This window comes from Canis lupus, chromosome 3 (genome assembly GCF_011100685.1).
Source record: "Canis lupus familiaris isolate Mischka breed German Shepherd chromosome 3, alternate assembly UU_Cfam_GSD_1.0, whole genome shotgun sequence".
Taxonomy (NCBI): Eukaryota; Metazoa; Chordata; class Mammalia; order Carnivora; family Canidae; genus Canis; species Canis lupus.
In genome coordinates, this window is record NC_049224.1 from 18,480,196 (window position 1) to 18,499,410 (window position 19,215).

Genomic DNA, 19,215 nt, shown 5'->3' on the forward strand with positions numbered 1-19,215 from the left:
GCTCCACCAAAAGGCTTTGCTCTAATCCACTATGCCCTCCTCCTTGGTCTGCTTGACAATGAAAAGCAAAGAACTGCTAAAGATTTTCAAGACATGATCACTGAAGGAAAGAAGTCAGGACTTCAAATGCTGAAATGTGTTTGGCTGCCTGAAACCAGGCCTAGAGAGGAAGAGGGAAGAAGCCAGGTGCATGCTAGCTAGGGCGGCAGTGACCATCTCTCCATGGTGACACCAAGTCTCAGTGTCCCTCTCCATAAACAGGGATAGGAATGCCTGTCCCAAAGACATCAAACATAATCAGTGTTATCTTCATCATCAACATAATTATTATCCAGGCCAGGAATCAAAGTCAGCCTATTTTGCAACTAGTGTGAGCTCAACAGTTACTCTGTTTAATTTTTACCACATGGGTCAGGTGGCCAGTCTGGGCTGCCTGGAATAGTCAGGGACCTGCGACCAATGCTAGAGACCAGGATTCATCCCCAGAGGCTAAAACGTAGTATGTCAAAAGGAAGAAGAAAGGAAGGGAGCAAGGAATGAAGTAGGGAGGGAGGAAGGGAGAGCAAAAGAAAAGAAATTTTAAAAAAGAAAAGAAATGAAACCTTTAAACAAGTCAGTATGAGGTTAGGGGTAATAAGTTGGGAGTGAATATAGAAGAAAGACAGTAGGAGAAAAATTAAGCAATTAAGGGAGCCTGCTTCATAATTAACTAGTGTTTCCCTATCATTTAAATAGAAATGACTGATTAATTAATTTAATTAATTTTGTAAATGACAATATAATGGAGGTCACAAAATGTCTACTATATTGACATTATCCACATCTTTTTTAATAAAGATACTGCAATTAAAAGATCATATTTATCTACAGCCTTCCTTGTTTCAAAGATAATTTAAGGTAAGAAAATGACATATAATACAGCAATTGTAGCAGCAATCTAAATTGGAAAATAAATAAAAAGCTGGGGAGTTTCACATCATCTTTTAGTAATGATAATTAGTAACATGATTCAAAAAGACTCAGTATCAGGAAGGTTATTGTAGTCTAAAACTTAGTGGCAAAATCCAATTGTATCCAAGATAAATTTTGTTTTAAGAGCTGGAAACAATTTCTCTCAAGGGGGAATCTGTTTTGAGTATTTGTTTCTAAAGATAAAACTCTCTGAACATACTGGCCAGGGACACAGGAATACAATGATCAAGGAGAAAAAAATGAATTGCTGAGCAAAACTAAGGGGGATGATAAGGAGTTTCATCCTTTAAGAAATATTAATTAGTGAGAAAAGTCTCAGGGTATGGATTGACTACAGAATTTTTAAGAACTATAATATCTTCATTCTATTCAATTCTAAGTTTACTGTAGGTTTTTTCAGCACTCTTCCAGTAAGTTTTTCTTATCTCCCAACTTTCAGAGGAGGCTGACAAACAATATTTTAAGTGGCAGCTAAGGAAATCAAGCAAAAGAAACTAGACTATAGAATCTGCTGCAGACTTAATGTCTGTGCCCCTCCCCCACACCAACCCAAAGTCATGTTCAAATCCTAGGAGGTTTGGCCCTGTGGAGATGATTAGGTCGTGATGGCAAAGTTCTCGTTCTCAGAAATGGGATTAGTGTCCTTAAGCCCCAGAGAGCTCCTCTGCCCCTCCTGTCCTATGAAAGCACAGTAAGAAGACAACATCCAGAAAGCAGGCCTTTACCTCCTCGATCTAAAGAAATCCTAGGCAGAACAAATGAATAGTCTATAGAATGTGGGACATGGATAGAGACCGAGTGAATTTTATTTAAATACCAAATGGCAGGATGATATCAGGTGACATCATGAAAAATAACCAAAAAATTAAATAATTATCATCTAGCAACCACAAGACTAATCAAATTGTAATCATACCATATTAAATGAAATAATTCCAAATGCATTGTCATTTGATAATATTGTCACAGTCACAGTCCTTGGCCATCCAAGCTTCACATTTGCTGGAGGTTTCTAAAATAAAAGCCCAAAAATAAGTTAATGAAATTAAAAATATGAGGAACAGAGAGTCTTTTTTTAAAAAGATTCATTTATTTATTTTGGAGAGAGAGGACTCTTCAGTGATTGTGCAGGGAACCTGATGTGGGACTCAATCTCATAATATCATGACCTGAGCTGAAGGCAGATGCTCAACTGCTCAACCAACTGAGCCACTCAGGCGCCCAGAGAATCATTTTAAAAGTTTCTCTCTTTATGTAATTGTTTAGAATATATGTAAAAATACAAGCACACTTTTAATGCAGATTAAGAAAATATATTCAAACTAAGTTAACATGGTAAAAAAGTTCCATATAAAAACTTTCCAAAAAGTTTTAAAAAACATTAATCACTGGCTATTAAAATATAAATCATTATAATGGATAAGTAATCACTGGCTAGTAATGACATAATTACTCTAACATCATTACTAATGTAACAGAGAAGTAAGCAGTATGAAATTCTATTCAAATATGATTTTTTCTTACACTACAAAAGGTCCTAAAATTTAAGATTTATTCTATAAAGCATAGAACCAAATTAAAGCTGAAATATTAAGATATTTTTTCTAGGGGATCCCTGGGTGGCTCAGCGGTTTAGCGCCTGCCTTCGGCCCAGGGCGTGATCCTGGAGTCCCAGGATCAAGACCCACATTAGGCTCCCTGCGAGCAGCCTGCTTCTCCTGCCTGTGTCTCTGCCTCTCTCTGTCTCTCTCTCTATGTCTTTCATGAATAAATAAATAAAATATTTTAAAAATAATAAAAAATAAAATACATAAAATATCTTTTCTAATCAATAAGGGAAAACATTTCTATAACATTTCTATTGATATGCAACAGAACCATAAAGGAATATGCAAAAAAGTAATATATAAAAGCAAAACAGGATTATTTTTCAAGTATCATTTTCACAAAAATTTTACTTATATTGACATAATCATTTTTAAAAAAATTCTCAATGCCACTCAGAAAAATTAACTAGAGCAGTGTTAGCAGGCATTACCTCAACCTAATAGATCAAACCATAAAGGACAATTTAAACCTTAGGCTATTCAACCATTTTTCCCAGGGGCAGTCCAAAATGATTCTAAGGCGCAGGGACCTCCCACTTCCACGCCTGCTTTTTGTATCCCTTTCCTTTGAACTCAGAAGTCTCGGTCATTCTTTGTGCATCTGGTAGCAGGGGAGGGATAAAAGAGAAAAGGGCCGAATGGAAGACAGGTTTTCTGGAGCATCTGTCACGGCAATTCCTAAATAAGCTGAGTGGATCCAAAAACTAACTGTAGAATCTTCTAAACAAGATTGTCTGAGGAATAATAACCAGACCGTGGAACTGCCAAAGAGGTTGTCAGTTCTGAGTTCTACGAAAACCACTTCCAGTCTCTAGATGGGCTTATCTCCAGAGAAACATATTTTTAAGCACTGCAAGGTTTCTATGAGTTACAGGTGGGTGGGAGGGGCAAGAAGGACTTACCTGTAATGTTAAGTGAAAAATAAAAGTTTCATCAGGCTCTGGTAAGTCGTCATCACACACTGCTATGTACACTGTCCTGTTTGTTTCTCCAACAGGGATAAACGCTGCAGCATATGTATCAAAAAAGTCACCAGTGTCATCTCCATACAGCTATCAAATGCAAAATATAGATAGTTCTTATAACATAGTGTTAGGACAAGCAAAACGGATACTAATTGGAGCGATCAACACAAAAAACAGGAATCATCAACTCACACTGATGTTTACAGATAGGATGTGCAAAAACAAAACAAGTATTTAACAACTGATAAAAATATCCTCAAAAAACATTATTAAAATGATTTGAAACAAAAAATATTTGCTTATGCTCTGGAAGGTAAAGAAATCATTACACAGAAAAGTAATAAGTATATAGCAAAGTAAGGATGTGAATTTTTTTCCCTGCCTCTTGGTCTGAAGTGGATAACAGAAGAACTCACAAGAAAATAAATTGTAGCTAAAATGCTCCCAAAGAAGAGGTGGAAATAGCCTGCCAAAATATATCAGGAAAATCAATTATTTACCATATGGATTTCAAAGAAATGATTTTTCCAAAACTTTCAACTGAAATTTTATTTATATTTTCCCGTAACTCAAATAAAGACCCAATTCCTTTAGCATTCCAAATTATTAGTCACCAATAAACTTTTCCTTAACATTTTAAGACCTCATTCTGTAACACAGACATTTCTAATAAGATTTTCAAGGGAAAAAAAAAATTTTCAAGGGAACAATAATTATGAAATTATAAAGAAGCAACTTCTTGTGCAGATCTAAATGAGATTTGTTTTGCCAACCAACTCAAAATGAACTTAGCTACTAAGAAAAAACTATGATTTAGTAAAAATAAAAAATAAAGAACATGTATAGAAAAATTATACTCAATGTCTAGCTTATAAAAATAAAGCTTAAATACTTGAGATATCCAATCAAGGTGTTAAGAGTATTTTTAAGGAACTTGTACTCCTTAACATAGAAAGTAGGAGTCTTTTAGAAAAGCATTAACTATCAAGAGCTACTGAAACAAATAAGAGTAATCCAACCCAAAACATGACTTAACAATCCAAAATATGCAAAAATTGATACATATTTTAACACTTTCATCAAAGTAGCATTTATAGCAGCAAATATTGGAAGGAGCCTCAATGAAAAACAGGTGAAAGTGATTGGGAAATGATAATGTCACCATCCAGAGAAGCTGTGAAAATGACAGGGCAACCCCAGAACATTCCTATGATACAATCAAAATTATGCATAAAAGATTACCAAGTACCAATGTATACTCAAGTTCAAATGAATTCAGTAAATATATACGCACGTCATAAATTAAAAACTAAAAGCAATGCACAAAATTATAAAACTGGATTTATTTCATAGGTTGTTTTTCTTCTTTATCTCTTTTTGCAATGTTTCTCGATGTGCTAATTTAACCTATTGCTTCAAAACCTACTTTTGAAAGAAAATTTTGAGTGCTTTGGGCCTCAACTAGCGCAATATTCTTAGTGGTCATATGACATTACTTTCAGGTTAAACACAAATATATGCATACATAATCCATCCAATGACTAAACTGTGTGCAAGATAGCTTGACAGTTTAACAAACCACGCCTAACTTCTACTTAAGTTAATGTACTTCATTTCTCCCAAGCTCTCTGACAAAATTCATTTTTAATTTGCCACTTTTCTGCTTTTAAATATTTTATTTATTGTCCCTAAACCACTGAAATAAATATCAGATAAATAAATATCTGAGCAGAGATATGGACTTGAATTCAAATTACTCAAATTTTCTTTTACTTAGAAATACTTAGTGATATCTTTGTTTTTTACGTTTTAAAATAAATATATGAACATTTAAAAATAATCAGTCTATATCTTTAAATACTATTGTCAAGTACATATACTACCTTGGGGCACTGTATAAAATCTATACGAAATATAAGTGGAATAGTGTAACTGCAAATCATTTATCATAATGAAACTACTCAGAATCTCAAACAGTTAAAAAAAATTTCTGTCATTGAAACTAAAAAATTTCATATCATCTACTTCAGTAAGAATAGAGCTACATCATTTCTTACCGATACAATCGCAGTGACATTTGCCGGCTCTCCTATTCTTTCGATGACAAGACGAATAACTGTTGTACTTGTTTCATTAACTACAAATTTTGTTTGTCCAGCAAACCTTATTTCTGTCTCTCCAAACACAAAAGGGATGAATAAAGCTGACAGGAGATTTACTAGTAAAGATGCAGAAGGCATCCCTATGAGAAAAAAAAAAGCTTTGTTCACAAAACATATCTAATATATTTTCATTAGACTGTGTTACCTACAGGTATAAACACAGAGTGAAGAGCTAGACAGAAAGCAACTAAGACATAAATAAATCAAATATTAAGTGTCCAACGTAAATGTGTGATCAAAGAAATAAGTTGAAAATTACAATCTCTTCTGTGGTTCTTTTTTCAATTCGTAACTACTTTTTGTTCTTTAACTTACATATCAAGATAATAGTTATCAGTAGCCTTAAACATATTTATTAAATTAGCATTTAAAAATTTTTTGACCCTCTAATTTATTCTAAGAAAGACATAAAGCAGTACCTTTGGAAATGGAATTAAAGCCCATATTTCCTCCAAATAAAACTGTAAAATGCAGCTAAAGCTAAAAAATTCAAATGGGATCAATAATCCTAATGGGGCGTCTTTGTCTTTTTATTTGATGATCACACAAATATGAGAGAATTCTTAAAAGTGGTATATAAAAGCAGCTGAAGCTAAAACTTTATTAATAAATTGATTTCTTGGTTGTGTCTATCTTTTCCTGAAATTTGTCTTGACAATGTTTTTAAAAATGTTTTAGTTATTGCAAGAAATGCTAATGCTTTCAACATAAATTTCCAGGACTTAAATTTCTCCCATTTTATTAGCTAAAATACTAATATCATTTCTTTAGAAAATGTCTATGTTGTTTTAAAAATAAGCAAATTTGGCAAAGTATTTCCTTCTTTTCCATAACTTCTATGTTTCCTTCTTAACTAGAATGTGTGTGTTTATGACTCATCAATAGTGTTCCTACTTTCAGCACTGTGTAATTCAAGTGTTTTCAAAAGCACAACAGTGCAGTGGACTCTTGAAAGCAGTGTTGTTTTGTAATGTAGATGTTCCTCTAAAAATGTGAACAATTGATCTCACGGATCATTAAGATTCCAATGGATTATGTGATCAGTCACACGAACATAACAAGTTCATGTGTTTTAAAGGAGAGTTGCATTATGCACTCTATGAGCCAAAATGCTTCCTATTAATCTTTACCTTGGTCAAGAAATAATAAAACTTTCATGTATGTGGTACTTCCACCTAGCTACACATGGCTTTATTTAGAAACCACCAAACCTTGATATATTTTAGTTTAAATGCAATTTTCTCAGTCAAGTATATTCAGACAATGCAATCTGGGATTGCTTAATGATGTCTCACGTATTTATGGCTGCAAAATCCAAAGAGAGGGATGCAGAGGTCAGATGGAGTCCAGGAAGGAGAAACAGGCCAACAGGGACAGAGATCCTGGAGGACTAAGGCATTTTGTACACCTGTGCCTTCTCTCTAAGAATGTTCACTTGCAATGGAGATAAGGGACTTGGGAGGAGAAATAAAACCAGTGTCTCTTCCCTGACATCTAAGGTAGGAACCTTAACCAAAAGAAAGTTAATAAAAAAAAAAAAAAAAAATGAGAGAAAGGGAAGGAAAATGGCAAAGCCTGAGGCAGGAGATTAGGAACAGCTCTGGGCCACCAAAGACAAGTGAAGATCTTCTGTGGAATTCTAAAGCCAGAATGATTTCACACCTCACTTATGACAAATAGTGGGAAAAAAAATGAACTAGGCATGAAAAAGAGAATACAGAATGGAGGGGTGAGGAGGCAGTGAGCTTGGCCTTGGATGTGGAAGAAAAAGATCAACTTTGGTCTGTTGTGAATCTCAAAGAAAAAATTCCTTGAATGTGACATGTGACAGAATTTCGAGAGAAATAAGAAGACACCTGAAGTGAGAAAGAGCGGAAGTGAATTACAGGTTGACAAGGGGGAATCATGAAATAGGTTCTCAAAATTTGTTCTGCGTAAGAATCAACTCAAATGGTTGGTTAAAATGGTAACTCACACACTCAGAAATTCTAATCCAGGGAATTTAGGTTGAGGCCCAGGAATCTGCATTCAACAGACAGCCCTATTGATTCTAATGTAACGGATCCTTGAGATACACTTTGACATACACTGTCCTAGAGTGTAAGAGTGGGAGGAGTGTGTTCCGGAGTGGATGCACGACAGGCTGCATGTGCATCTCTGATGTAATTACTGAATTTTTCAATGCAATATGCTTGGACTTACTACAGACTTCCTTATATATATTTTTTATATATTACTATATTATATTCTAAGATTCCATATATCCTGAAGAACTGCAAAGACCTATATTACTATAGAAAGTAATCAGAATAACTAATGCAGAAGTACTGATGTTGTAGATACTTTATATAATAACAACATATTTAACCTTCACAATATCCCTGTGAAGAAGACACTAGTGGCATTAATCCCAATTATAGCTGAGGGAACTAAGGCACAGAGAGGTCAGTGAACACATGCGGTGTTACCTAGCTAAGGGGTGACCAGGCAGGATTTGAAGATTCAAGTGGATCAGCAGTCCATTTGCAGACTCTACCCCATAACCACACTATACTGTCTCTATTCCTACAAATTAGATGTCTCTATCTTAAAAAATTTGGTGAACTGCTTATGCTACATGTTTCCAAACTATCAAATCAACCTGTCAAATATTTTAAACTCATGCACAATAACCAAAACTACCATAAAGCTGTATAATTACAAGTCTCCTAAAAGTCTTCACATTATACTATTCTAATAAACATTACATTTATTTAACAGAAACTACAGTTCTCTTGACTACTTCAAATATTTAACAGCATCTTTTAATATCAGGGCCAATGAGCTCAAACGGTGCATTCTTGCAGTTTCCCAGGCAATTAGAGCTCCAAGATCTTGTGGTTAAGTCAGTAAATTCATTTTAAATTGGTGCACATCAGTGAATTTTGAGATTATGTGAAATGAACAAACAAGCATGATTGGAAATGCCTCAAATTCTGTGACATCATTGATAATTGAATCTCCCCTGCTTTCATCTTTTCAACTTGTAAGAAAAGTTGTTGAGGCAAAGTTGGCATTCAATAGAGACTACAAGATGAAGAAAAAGCTTTGAAAGTGAAGTTCCCATTAGAAGACAGACATAATTACACCAATGCTGGTTTCTTTTTTAGAGTAACTAGGTACATTTTCCTCTATCATACTAAAAATCTAGTCTTTGGAAATCCTTTTATTAAACTGAAGACAAGGCATTAGCAGCTGACACAACAGGTAAGTCTGTCTATTTCAGGTCACTTTTCTCTTACTAGATTTAAGAAAAGTTTTACATAACCTATCAGATCACCTATTCTAAACTTCTCTATGAAATGAATTTCAAACAACATGTGTTTAAAGTTAGTTAATATTCATATTCTGTCACAATTGTAAAAGAATAATTTTAGCATTATTAAGGCATTCTGCTGCTCTGCAGTGGCATGATGTTCCAGTATTCAAACCCTCTTCTTTTCAACTATCATATATGTTCTCCTCACACTTGCTCAGTATGAGTCAAAGGGAATGAAACCTGTTCCTACCAACAGATCTCTCATCTCTGAACAGATTTCTTATCATACTAAAACAATATGAGATATCTGTTGTTTTCTTGCTTGTTTCCTGAATTTTACTATGAAGTTTTGATGGAATCTTGATCTAGGAACAAAGTCCTCAGTTTTTAGATTCTAGTAGTTGCATTCAGCCTATCCAACAAGTCATCTAATTCTGCAAAAAATATTTCAAAATTAAAATCAGGAATGTATTAGAATAATTCCTACAATGCAAATTGGTTGCTTTCAGAAGAGCACATTAAAATGTAGTATGACGTTTGTATAGCAAGCATTGTGCAGCACCCTGGGCTCATCGCGGAGGATATAAACATCCATAAAATATGGTTCTTGGCTCCACGATATTCACAGTGATGGGCGTATGCCTCAGATCAGACCAACCAAAGCCCAAAAGACAATTCTGAGATTCTCGCTTGGGCTAAGGATGCAGATTCCCTCTACTACTGGATTTGAGATCATTTTGATTGGGGCCAATTTCCTCCAAAGCCTGGAAATGAAGCCAACACAGCCAAAGACAGAGCCAAGAGGTGGAAAGGAGCCAAGTCTTGATAATCAAGCTCAGCTTTCTGAATCCAGCTTTACCCTGGCCTTTTCAGTCACTGAGGCAATAAATTACATTTTTTTCAGCCGCCAGCTTAGAATGAAGTTTCTGTCACTTTCAACATCAATATTTATCCATTAATCTCCAATCTGTGACACTATGAACCCATGTCAGAATATACCAAGTGGAAGATCCTTCCAATATTCAACAGTCTTAATCTTTCTAAACTTTTATGAAAGGATACCATACTACCTTTCCTGGTCCCTATCTTTCCTGCTCCCATGCAATTACTATCACTATCTATATTTTCCCTTCCTCCTCAAAACTAACATGCCTAGTAAGGAAATCCAGGACATGCAGACAAACCAAAGATGTCTTCACAATAAAACAAAATAGGACAGGAATACACCACACTGACCCAGTGTTCTGAATAAGTTGATTCACTCTGATTGTCACAAGGAACCCAATGCTTCTTTAAATTAGCATGGAGTTAATTCCTTTCTCTCGTTTTTGTTGTTGTTGTTGTTGTTGTTGTTTTCCTGAATGCCAGCTCTTCCTTCTCTTTGGAAATTTAGTATTCACTAACTTGAATCTCCACTTGGGTTACTTAGCACACAACATATTAAATGTCATTTATAAAATAATATCCTCCAACACAATATGTCATAGTAATCACAGAATTCTAAATTCTGGTTATCAAGGGTATTATCTTCCTCCTGTCTTGCCTCTTATTACTGGGTACCTTAGGAAAGGTAGCACATATAGCATATTCTGAGTAAATGGGAATAGCCTGCTATTTTAAGTTTCAGTAAGTCTATAGGAACAGAATAGAATAAGGAATAGAATAAAATAAATGAGAATCAGCACCCAACAGATGACAATATAAAGAAAAACATACATTTAAAAAAAAGAAAAACATATATTAAAAAGTTGAAGTTGATTTGAGTGATTTTGCAGTAATCAGCTTTCATCAAAACCTTTGGTCAATTTAAAAGTTAATCCTGTCAAAGTACCCGGATGGCTGGATGGGTCAAACCTCTGACTCTTGATTTTGACTCTGGTCCTGATCTCAGGGTTGTGAGACAGAGTCCCACCATGGACTCCACGCTAGGGGTAGAGCCTGCTTAAGATTCTCTCTCTCCCCCTCTGCTCCTTCCTCCTTCCCCCACCTAACTAATAAATAAATAAATAATAAAAGTTAACTTTGTCTTTTTAAGTTTCAGAATAAACAACTGTACAACCCCTGTGAGTGACTGGATATGGTGAAATGACAAACATTATTAGTGCAGAATTGAAGGGATGCATTGACCCTTTGTTTCAGTGTTGCCTTGTCAATGCCATAGCAAGCATCTTCCCACAGTGCGACCACCAGGTAACTGATACTGAAAATATGATCCTAATGGAGAAAGGTTTTCTAGTTTAGAATTACTTCAATTCTATTACATTTACTAACAGGCATTCTAAGGCTATAGAGTTACTCTTACGGAACAAGAGAAGTTTCATCACTCATATCATAAATTATTCAGCTTCTAAGAATTCTTGTGTTATTAATATGGGTGAGTACTACAAAAAATTGATGGTTTCCTTCTTCCATACCAAAACAGAATTTAAATTTGCAGCTTTCTTTTTTTTTAAACTTTTTTTTTAAGATTTTATTTATTTATTCATGAGAGAGAGAGAGAGAGGCAGAGACACAGGCAGAGGGAGAAGCACCCAGGCTGCCCAAATTTGCAGCTTTCAATAAAAAGTAAGCTGATGAGGGATGCCTGGATGGCTCAGCGGTTGAGCACCTGCCTTTGACTCAGGGCATGATCCTGGGGCCCGGGATCAAGTCCCGCATGGGGATCCTCCAGGGAGCCTACTTCTCCCTCTGCCTATGTGTCTGCCTCTCTCTCATGAATAATAAAAGCTTTAAAAAAAAGTAAGCTGATGATACAAATACAGGAAAAACTAGATATTTTTAAATAAAAAAGGAGATAGTCTCTATAGTTATTGGGACTACCCATAAAGCTTATTACCATTGTTTTAAAATTCATTTAAAATTTTTAAGTAATATATTTTATTTTATTCATCTTTAACATATATACACTGGCACAATATTAAAAAGTAAGTCTCCCTCACACCAGCCTGTACCAGCCATATGCTTCTCCTACTCAGAGTCAATTACAATTATCAACTTCATCTGTCTTTCACAAGAGAGACTCTATGCATATATTAAGCTGTAAGTCTATAGGAGAAAATTCTTGTGACAGATTTTGTTTTCTTCTGCATACAGACTACAGGAATCAGCACATTTTCTCAAGATGGTGGTTGATAGAGAAATAGATATGACAGTTTGATGTTGACATTCATGATAGAAACACATATAATTGTCTAACTACACTCCATCACCATTGTAGATCTCATTAATTAAATGACTGTGTCCACTGACTTTTACTATACCCATCAAATCACCTTCTAGGGAAAAAGACACAAGTCTGACAACCTGCACTTTTCCTAGACCATACATTGTCAAGCCTACATTCATCAGGACTTCTTGACCTCTACACGTGGAACATAAGAATCATCCTGGGATTCCCTTTGATTCTTTCCCTTTGATCTGTTTGCTTATTCCATGTTTCCTTCTTTCTTGATTTACTTGGCTTATTCCTTTGTTTTGATGGAGAATATTCTCCAGAAACTTCCTAAGAATGGGTGTGTAGAAACAACATTTTTATATCTTGTATGTTAGAAATTATTGTATTTTAATCTTCCATTTAACACTTTCATTGGGTATAGAATCCAAAATAATTTTGATTATAAAATATTGTATGTGTTTGTTTTGTCCTCCCTCTGGAAGGTTCTTCTCTTTGTCCACAGTGTTATAAAATTTCACAGGATTGTTCTTGAAATAGATTTATTTTTGCCCATTTGTCTGAGCACTCAGTCGGCCCCCTTCAGTCTGACATTCAACTTTCACAAATGGAAAATTTCCTTATTCTTCAATGAATCCTCCCCCTTCCATTTTCACTGCTCTTTCATCCTAAAATCCCTAAAACGCTTGCTATTTGATCTTAGTATCTTGGGACTGGCCCTCTCATTTTTTAAACCTTTATGCTAATTTCCAAATCTTTGATTTTTGCCCTGAGAATTTAATTCATCATTAAATTTCCTCTACCAATTTTATTTATGCTATTGTTTTCAATTTACAAGAATTTAATGGTATCCTATTCTTTTTCCATTCAACAAATACCTTCTTTTGTCTCTCAGAAAGTACTAATTTTTTTTTCAGTTTTCTTTTCTTTTTATAGTCCCTGTTACCTCTAAGCTGCTTTGTTTTTTTTTGTTTTGTTTTGTTTTTGTTTTTTTTCTGCTTTGTTATTTAATCTGGAATGGATCTTCTATATAATATTTCTACAAACATCTGGTAATTTTTTTTTAAATTTTTTATTTATTTATGATAGTCACAGAGAGAGAGAGAGAGAGACAGAGACACAGGCAGAGGGAGAAGCAGGCTCCACGCACGGGGAGCCTGACGTGGGACTCGATCCCGGGTCTCCAGGATCGCGCCCTGGGCCAAAGGCAGGCGCCAAACTGCTGCGCCACCCAGGGATCCCTGGCAATTCTTGATTATCTGCATATGCTTAAAAGTAAGAGACTGAAAGGATGATTGGATGTGCTGAATACATCGATCTGTTTATCTGAATATGGTTAAGAATAAAAGACCAAAATGAAAATTTGAAGTTTTAAACATATGTGGGAAAGGGCACAGAACAAATCACCTTGGCACCTGCATAGGATGCTGGTTCCACAAAACCATTTGAGTAAACAATTGTACAGCTTGAACCAAAACTTCCAAGAAAAGTAACATGTTACTAAACACATACCAGGTAAGCAAATGCTTGAGACGTAAAATCTTTTAAATAATGTATGTTGTTCACTCCTGATTTCTCTATTTCCAAAATATTTAAGCTTGACATTTTCCATGAGACCATACAGTCCCATTTGCTTGAGTCATCAACTAGATCACAAAAGCCATTCAAGCTGCTCATATTTGAATTACAAACGCTCACCAAGAAAACAGGAAGAACAATGTGCAGAAGCTTCAACTTTAGAGCATGTGGGGCTCCAGAAGATTATGGATTTCAATTGTGCTCTCTGTATCCCACTTTGGCAAAGCACCACATGAAAGATTCACTACTCTAAATCTTAGGAGGCAAATTCAGAAGCAATAAAATCAGTGAAGATGTGTGCACACAGATTCCAACGACGAGTGTTAAAGTTATCTCTGTCAAGGAAAACTAAGACACTATTGCCTTTTTGTTCCTTGGAAATATAAGGATCATGTGTCTAAACAAAGATTTCTTGAACCACCATTAGATGGCACCCCTCTATCTTCAAAAACATTTTCTTGAATCATGAAAAAAGGTCATAAGAATTTAAAGATAGATTTTTGCCATCTCATTCTTTGTAAAAATATAATTTGCAATTCCTCATAAAATTCAAAGGCAAAAATCACAAAGGCAATTTTATTGAAATTAAAAGATCTAATTGAAAACTGTAATTAGTTCGTCTTTCATTTCTCTGAGATTTGGTATTACCTTAAAAAAATTCTCAGCCATTTTTTGTGTTTCTTTCTATTTGGTACCTATTTATTGAATATCATTTGTTTCCAATGAAGAATCTAAGCACTGTCATTTCTAAAGAAATTATATGTGCTCATGGCAGGTAGGGGAAAGAACAAAGTAGATAGTTTCATGTTTCATGTTGAAACCCAGAGGTTTCACCCAGAGAGGTCTAGAGACATGTTTTTTAGGTCAAATTGTGTCCACAAAATATTAATAAAAGAATTTTTCCAAGATTTAATATTTGAGGATGTCACATTTTAAAAATGGATTTCTAGATTATTTTGAAAATACTGAGTCCACATTTCTACATGTATCAGTCAGCCCCAGCTGAACAGCAACTGTTAAGTATAAAGAGAACCACACCAATGTCTCCTCTAACTGGGATCAAAGAGGAGAGTAAAATATTTCTTATATTCATGCCATTCAAAGGTAGGACAAATGTGTGTCCACACACATACACGCACACACTTACAGGCTGCCCCCTTGTACGATCCCAGGAATTTGATTTTTCAGGACAAAGGGAGAGCATTCCTAACAGTACCTAGTTGGGGATCCTGCAATAGGAGCTATGAAGTCTCTAGCTGGACACTGCCAGTGCCCCTTGTGGAGGCTGAGTCCCCAATCACCTCTAGTCTTTGCCATCTTCCCATCTTTACCATCAATAGACAAGTTAATCCACTTCTCTGGGCCCCAAGTTCCCTCAACTGTTAAAGGAAAATAGAAAAGCTACAGCACTAGGGTATTTGGAAATGCATTCCAGTACACCATGAAGTACCAGCTTCCTTCAATGTCCAATGGCCAAGAGACAAAGAAAGTAAGCTGGGCATCCTAGGCTGTCCTATGTGAGGCTCTCCTCCCACCCATCCCCCATCACCATAGCAACATTAGAATGAAAGGAGGATGTGTGAGGTAAGATGGAAACATCCAGAACCTAGGGACATTTGCAAAGTATAATGAAAAGCCACCTTGGCACTGCAAGGTCTGAGAGGAGTGAGTTGCAACACTGTATTTGAAGAACAAAACAGTGGGGCTCCTGATGTTCTGGAATGTCTGCAAAACTCAAACCAGAGAATCAGCTACCTCTACATACTGTAACTGGCATGGAAAGTACAAGTAGAAGAGAGACCTAGGAACTTTATCTGGTCACATCTATCACCCCAGAGAGGGAGAACAGTACTTTTCAAGAGTTAGAAAAATAAGTTTGTATTCTATCTATAATAACTTGAGGTTCCTCTTGAGAAACAAAAGTGTACAAAAAACAAAAAAGACAGACCAAGAGGGCCTGAAGGTGTTTTGAGGTCAAAACTACTGTCACAACTATGCTGTAGCCCAGAATCATCTTCAGCCTTTAATACCACAATCAATCTTTTACTCATTTTTTTCAATTGAATTATACTTGGCATATTAGCTTCAGACATACAACACAGTGACTCAACAATTGCATACATTATGAAATGCTGATCACATCCTTCTCCCCTCTGACAACCACGTTTGTTCCCTATATTTACAAGTCTATTTCTTTTTGTTGTCTGTTCATTTGCTTTGTTCAAGCTAAGTAAAATCATATGGTATTTATCTTTCTCTAACTTATCTAACTTAGCATCTAGGTCAATCCATGTTGTTGTGAACAGCAAACCTTCATTCTTTTACACAGCTAAGTAATATTCTGTGATATATATATATACGGCACGTCTTCACCATCCATTCATCTGATGGATTCCTAGGTTTCTTCCATACTTCGGCTATTGTAAATAATGTTGCGATAAACATAAATGTGTATATATCTTTTCAAGTGTTTTTATTTTCCTTGGATAAATACCCATTAGTTGAATTGCTGGATCATACAATACTTCTATTTTTTTTAGTTTTTTAAAGAACCTCCATACTGTTTCCCATAATGGCTATACCTCCATTATGAGAATGAGCATTTCCTTTCCTCCACATTGTCACCAATACTCAATACTTTCTGTCTTTTTTATATTAGCCATTCTGACTGCCATAATGTAATACCTCATGGAGGTTTTGACTTGCATTTCCCTGATGATCAGTGATGTTGAGCACCTTTTCATATATCTTTTGGCCATCTATGTGTCCTCCTTGGAAAAATGTCTATTCATTTTCTAAATGGATAATTTGGGATTTTAAAATTTTCTTTAAAAGATTTTATTTATTTGGGTACCTGGGTGACTCAGTCAGTTAAGCATCTGCCTTTTAGCTCAGGTCGTGTTTTTAGGGTGCTGGGATTGAGCCCTGCATCAGGCTCCTTGCTTTAAAAAAAAATTTATCTGAGAGAGAGAGAGCATGGGCAGTGTGGAGGGGCAAAAGAAGCACACTCCCCACTGAGCAGTGAGCCTGACTGAGCCACCCCAAATTTGTTAAAGTCTTGAACTGTATGAGCTCTTTATATATTTTGGATATTAAGCCCTTATCAGATATATCATTTCCAAATATCTTCTCATTCAGTACATCACCTTTTTGTTCTGTCGATGGTTTCCTTCACCATGCTGTGCAAAAGCTTTTCAGCCTGACATAGTCCCTTTTTTATTTTTGCTTTTGTTGCCCTTGCCTGGAGAGACAAATCCAGAAATACATTGCTAAGGCTGATGTCCAAGAGATTACTACCTATATTTCCCACTGAGAGTTTTATGGTTCCAGGTCTTAACATTTAGGTTTTTAGTCTATTTTGAATTTATTTTTGTGTATGGTATAAGCAAGTGGTCTATTTTCATTCTTTTTTTTTAAACTTTATTTGTTTATTCATGAGAGGGAGAGAGAGACAGACAGACAGAAGGCAGAGGGAGAAGCAGGCTCCATGCAGGGAGGCCGATGTGGGACTTGATCCCCAGTCTCCAGGATCAGGCCCTGGGCTGAAGGCGGCGCTAAACCGCTGAGCCACCGGGGCTGCCCCATTCTTTTTTTTTTTTTAATATTTTATTTATTCATTCAGGAGAGACACACACACAGAGAGAGAGTGAGAGAGAGAGAGAGGGAGAGAGAGAGAGAAGCAGAGACACAGGCAGAGGGAGAAGTAGGCTCCATGTAGGGAGCCCAATGTGGGACTCGATCCCAGGACTCTGGAATCACACCCTGAGCCAAAGGTTGTATACTCAACCCCTGAGCCACCCAGGCATCCCTATTTTCATTCTTTTGCATGTAGCTATCCAATTTCCCCAACAAGATTTATTGAATATACTGTCTTTTCCCACTCTATAGTCTTGCCTTTTTTGTCACAGATTAATTGACCATATAAGTGTGGGTTTACTTCTGGGGTCTATATTCCATTCTATCGATCCATGTGTCTATTTCTGTGCCAGTATGATACTGTTTTGATTACTAAAGCCTACAGTATATCTTGAAATCTGGGATTTTAAGCTTTGTTTCTCCAGCTTTGTTCTTTCTCAAGATTGCTTTGGCTATTCAGGGTATTTTGTGGTTCAATACAGATTTCAGGATTTTTTGTTCTAGTTCTGTGAAAAGTACTATGGTATTTTGATAGAAATTACACCAAATATGTAGATTGCTTTGGGTAGTTTGAACAGTATTTATTCTTCTAATCCATGAGCTTGGTATAACTTTCCACTTATTTGTGCCATCTTTGATTTGTTTCACCTATGTCTTTATAGTTTTTGGAGTTTAGATCATTCACATCTCTTTGGTTAAATTTATTCCTAGGTATTTTATTCTTTTAATGCAACTGTAAATGAGATTTTTAAAAATTTCTCTCTGGTATTTCATTAGCAACATTTATACAGAAACACAGCATTTCTGTATATTGATTTTGTGTCCTTAAGTATTACTGAATTCACTTATTCTAATAGTTTTTTTGGTGGAGTCTTTAGGATTTTCTATATATTATGTCAACAGCAAATAGTGAATTTTACTTCTTCCTTACCAGTTTGGAGGACTTTTACATCTTTGTCTTCTCTGATGCCTATAACTAGAATTTCTAGTACTATGTTGAATAAAAGTGGTGAGAGTGGGCATGCTTGTCCTGTTTTTTTTTTTTTTCTTTTTCTTTTTCTTTTTTTCTTTTTTTTTTTTTTTTTTTTTTGCTTGTCCTGTTTCTGATCTTAGCAGAAAAGTTTTCAGCTTTCCACCATTGAATACAACATTATCTGTGGGTTTATCATATACAACCTTTAGTATGTTGAGGTATGTTCTCTCTATACCCACTTTGTTGAGAGTTTTTAATCATGAATAGATGTTGAATTTCATCAAGTGCTTTTTCTACATCTATTGAGATGATCATATGATTTTTATCTTTTATTTTGTTAATCACCCTGGTGTATCCCATTAACTAACTTGTGGCTATTGAACCATCCTTGCAACCCTAAAATAAATCTCAGTTGATTTTAGCGAATGATCCTCTCAATGTATTGTTGAATTCAGTTTGCTAATACCCAGTTGAGGACTTCTACATCTATATTCATCCAGAATACTGGTCTGTAATGTTCTTTTTTTGTAATGACTTTGTCAGGCTTCAGTATCATGGTAATGCTAGTCTCACAGAATGAATTTTTTTGGAATTGTTTGAAAAGGAAAGGTATTAACTGTTCTTTATGTTTGGCAGAATTCACCTGTGAAGCCATCTGGTCCTGGAAGGATTTTTGATTACCAATTCAATTTTGTTACTAGTTATTAGTCTGTTCATATTTTCTATTTCTTCCTATTCAATCTGGGAAGTTCATATGTTGCTTAAAAAAAAATTCTTTATTTTAGAGACAGAGAGAGAGTGTGCATGAGTGGGAGGGGTAGAGAGAGAGGGAGAGAGAACCTCAAGCAGACT

At 35.5% G+C, this 19,215-nt stretch overlaps 1 protein-coding gene across 1 annotated transcript in view; it reads right to left on the minus strand.

Moving 5' to 3' along the window:
• ADGRV1 (adhesion G protein-coupled receptor V1) overlaps positions 1-19,215 on the minus strand; it is a 518,581-nt gene that overhangs the window by 479,987 nt on the left and 19,379 nt on the right. The window contains exons 2-4 of the mRNA XM_038532347.1: positions 5,602-5,786; positions 3,482-3,631; positions 1,889-1,984 (exon numbers count right to left, since the gene is read on the minus strand). Of these exons, the coding sequence (XP_038388275.1) occupies positions 1,889-1,984; positions 3,482-3,631; positions 5,602-5,786 (431 nt within the window). The remainder of the gene's footprint in view (positions 1-1,888; positions 1,985-3,481; positions 3,632-5,601; positions 5,787-19,215) is intronic.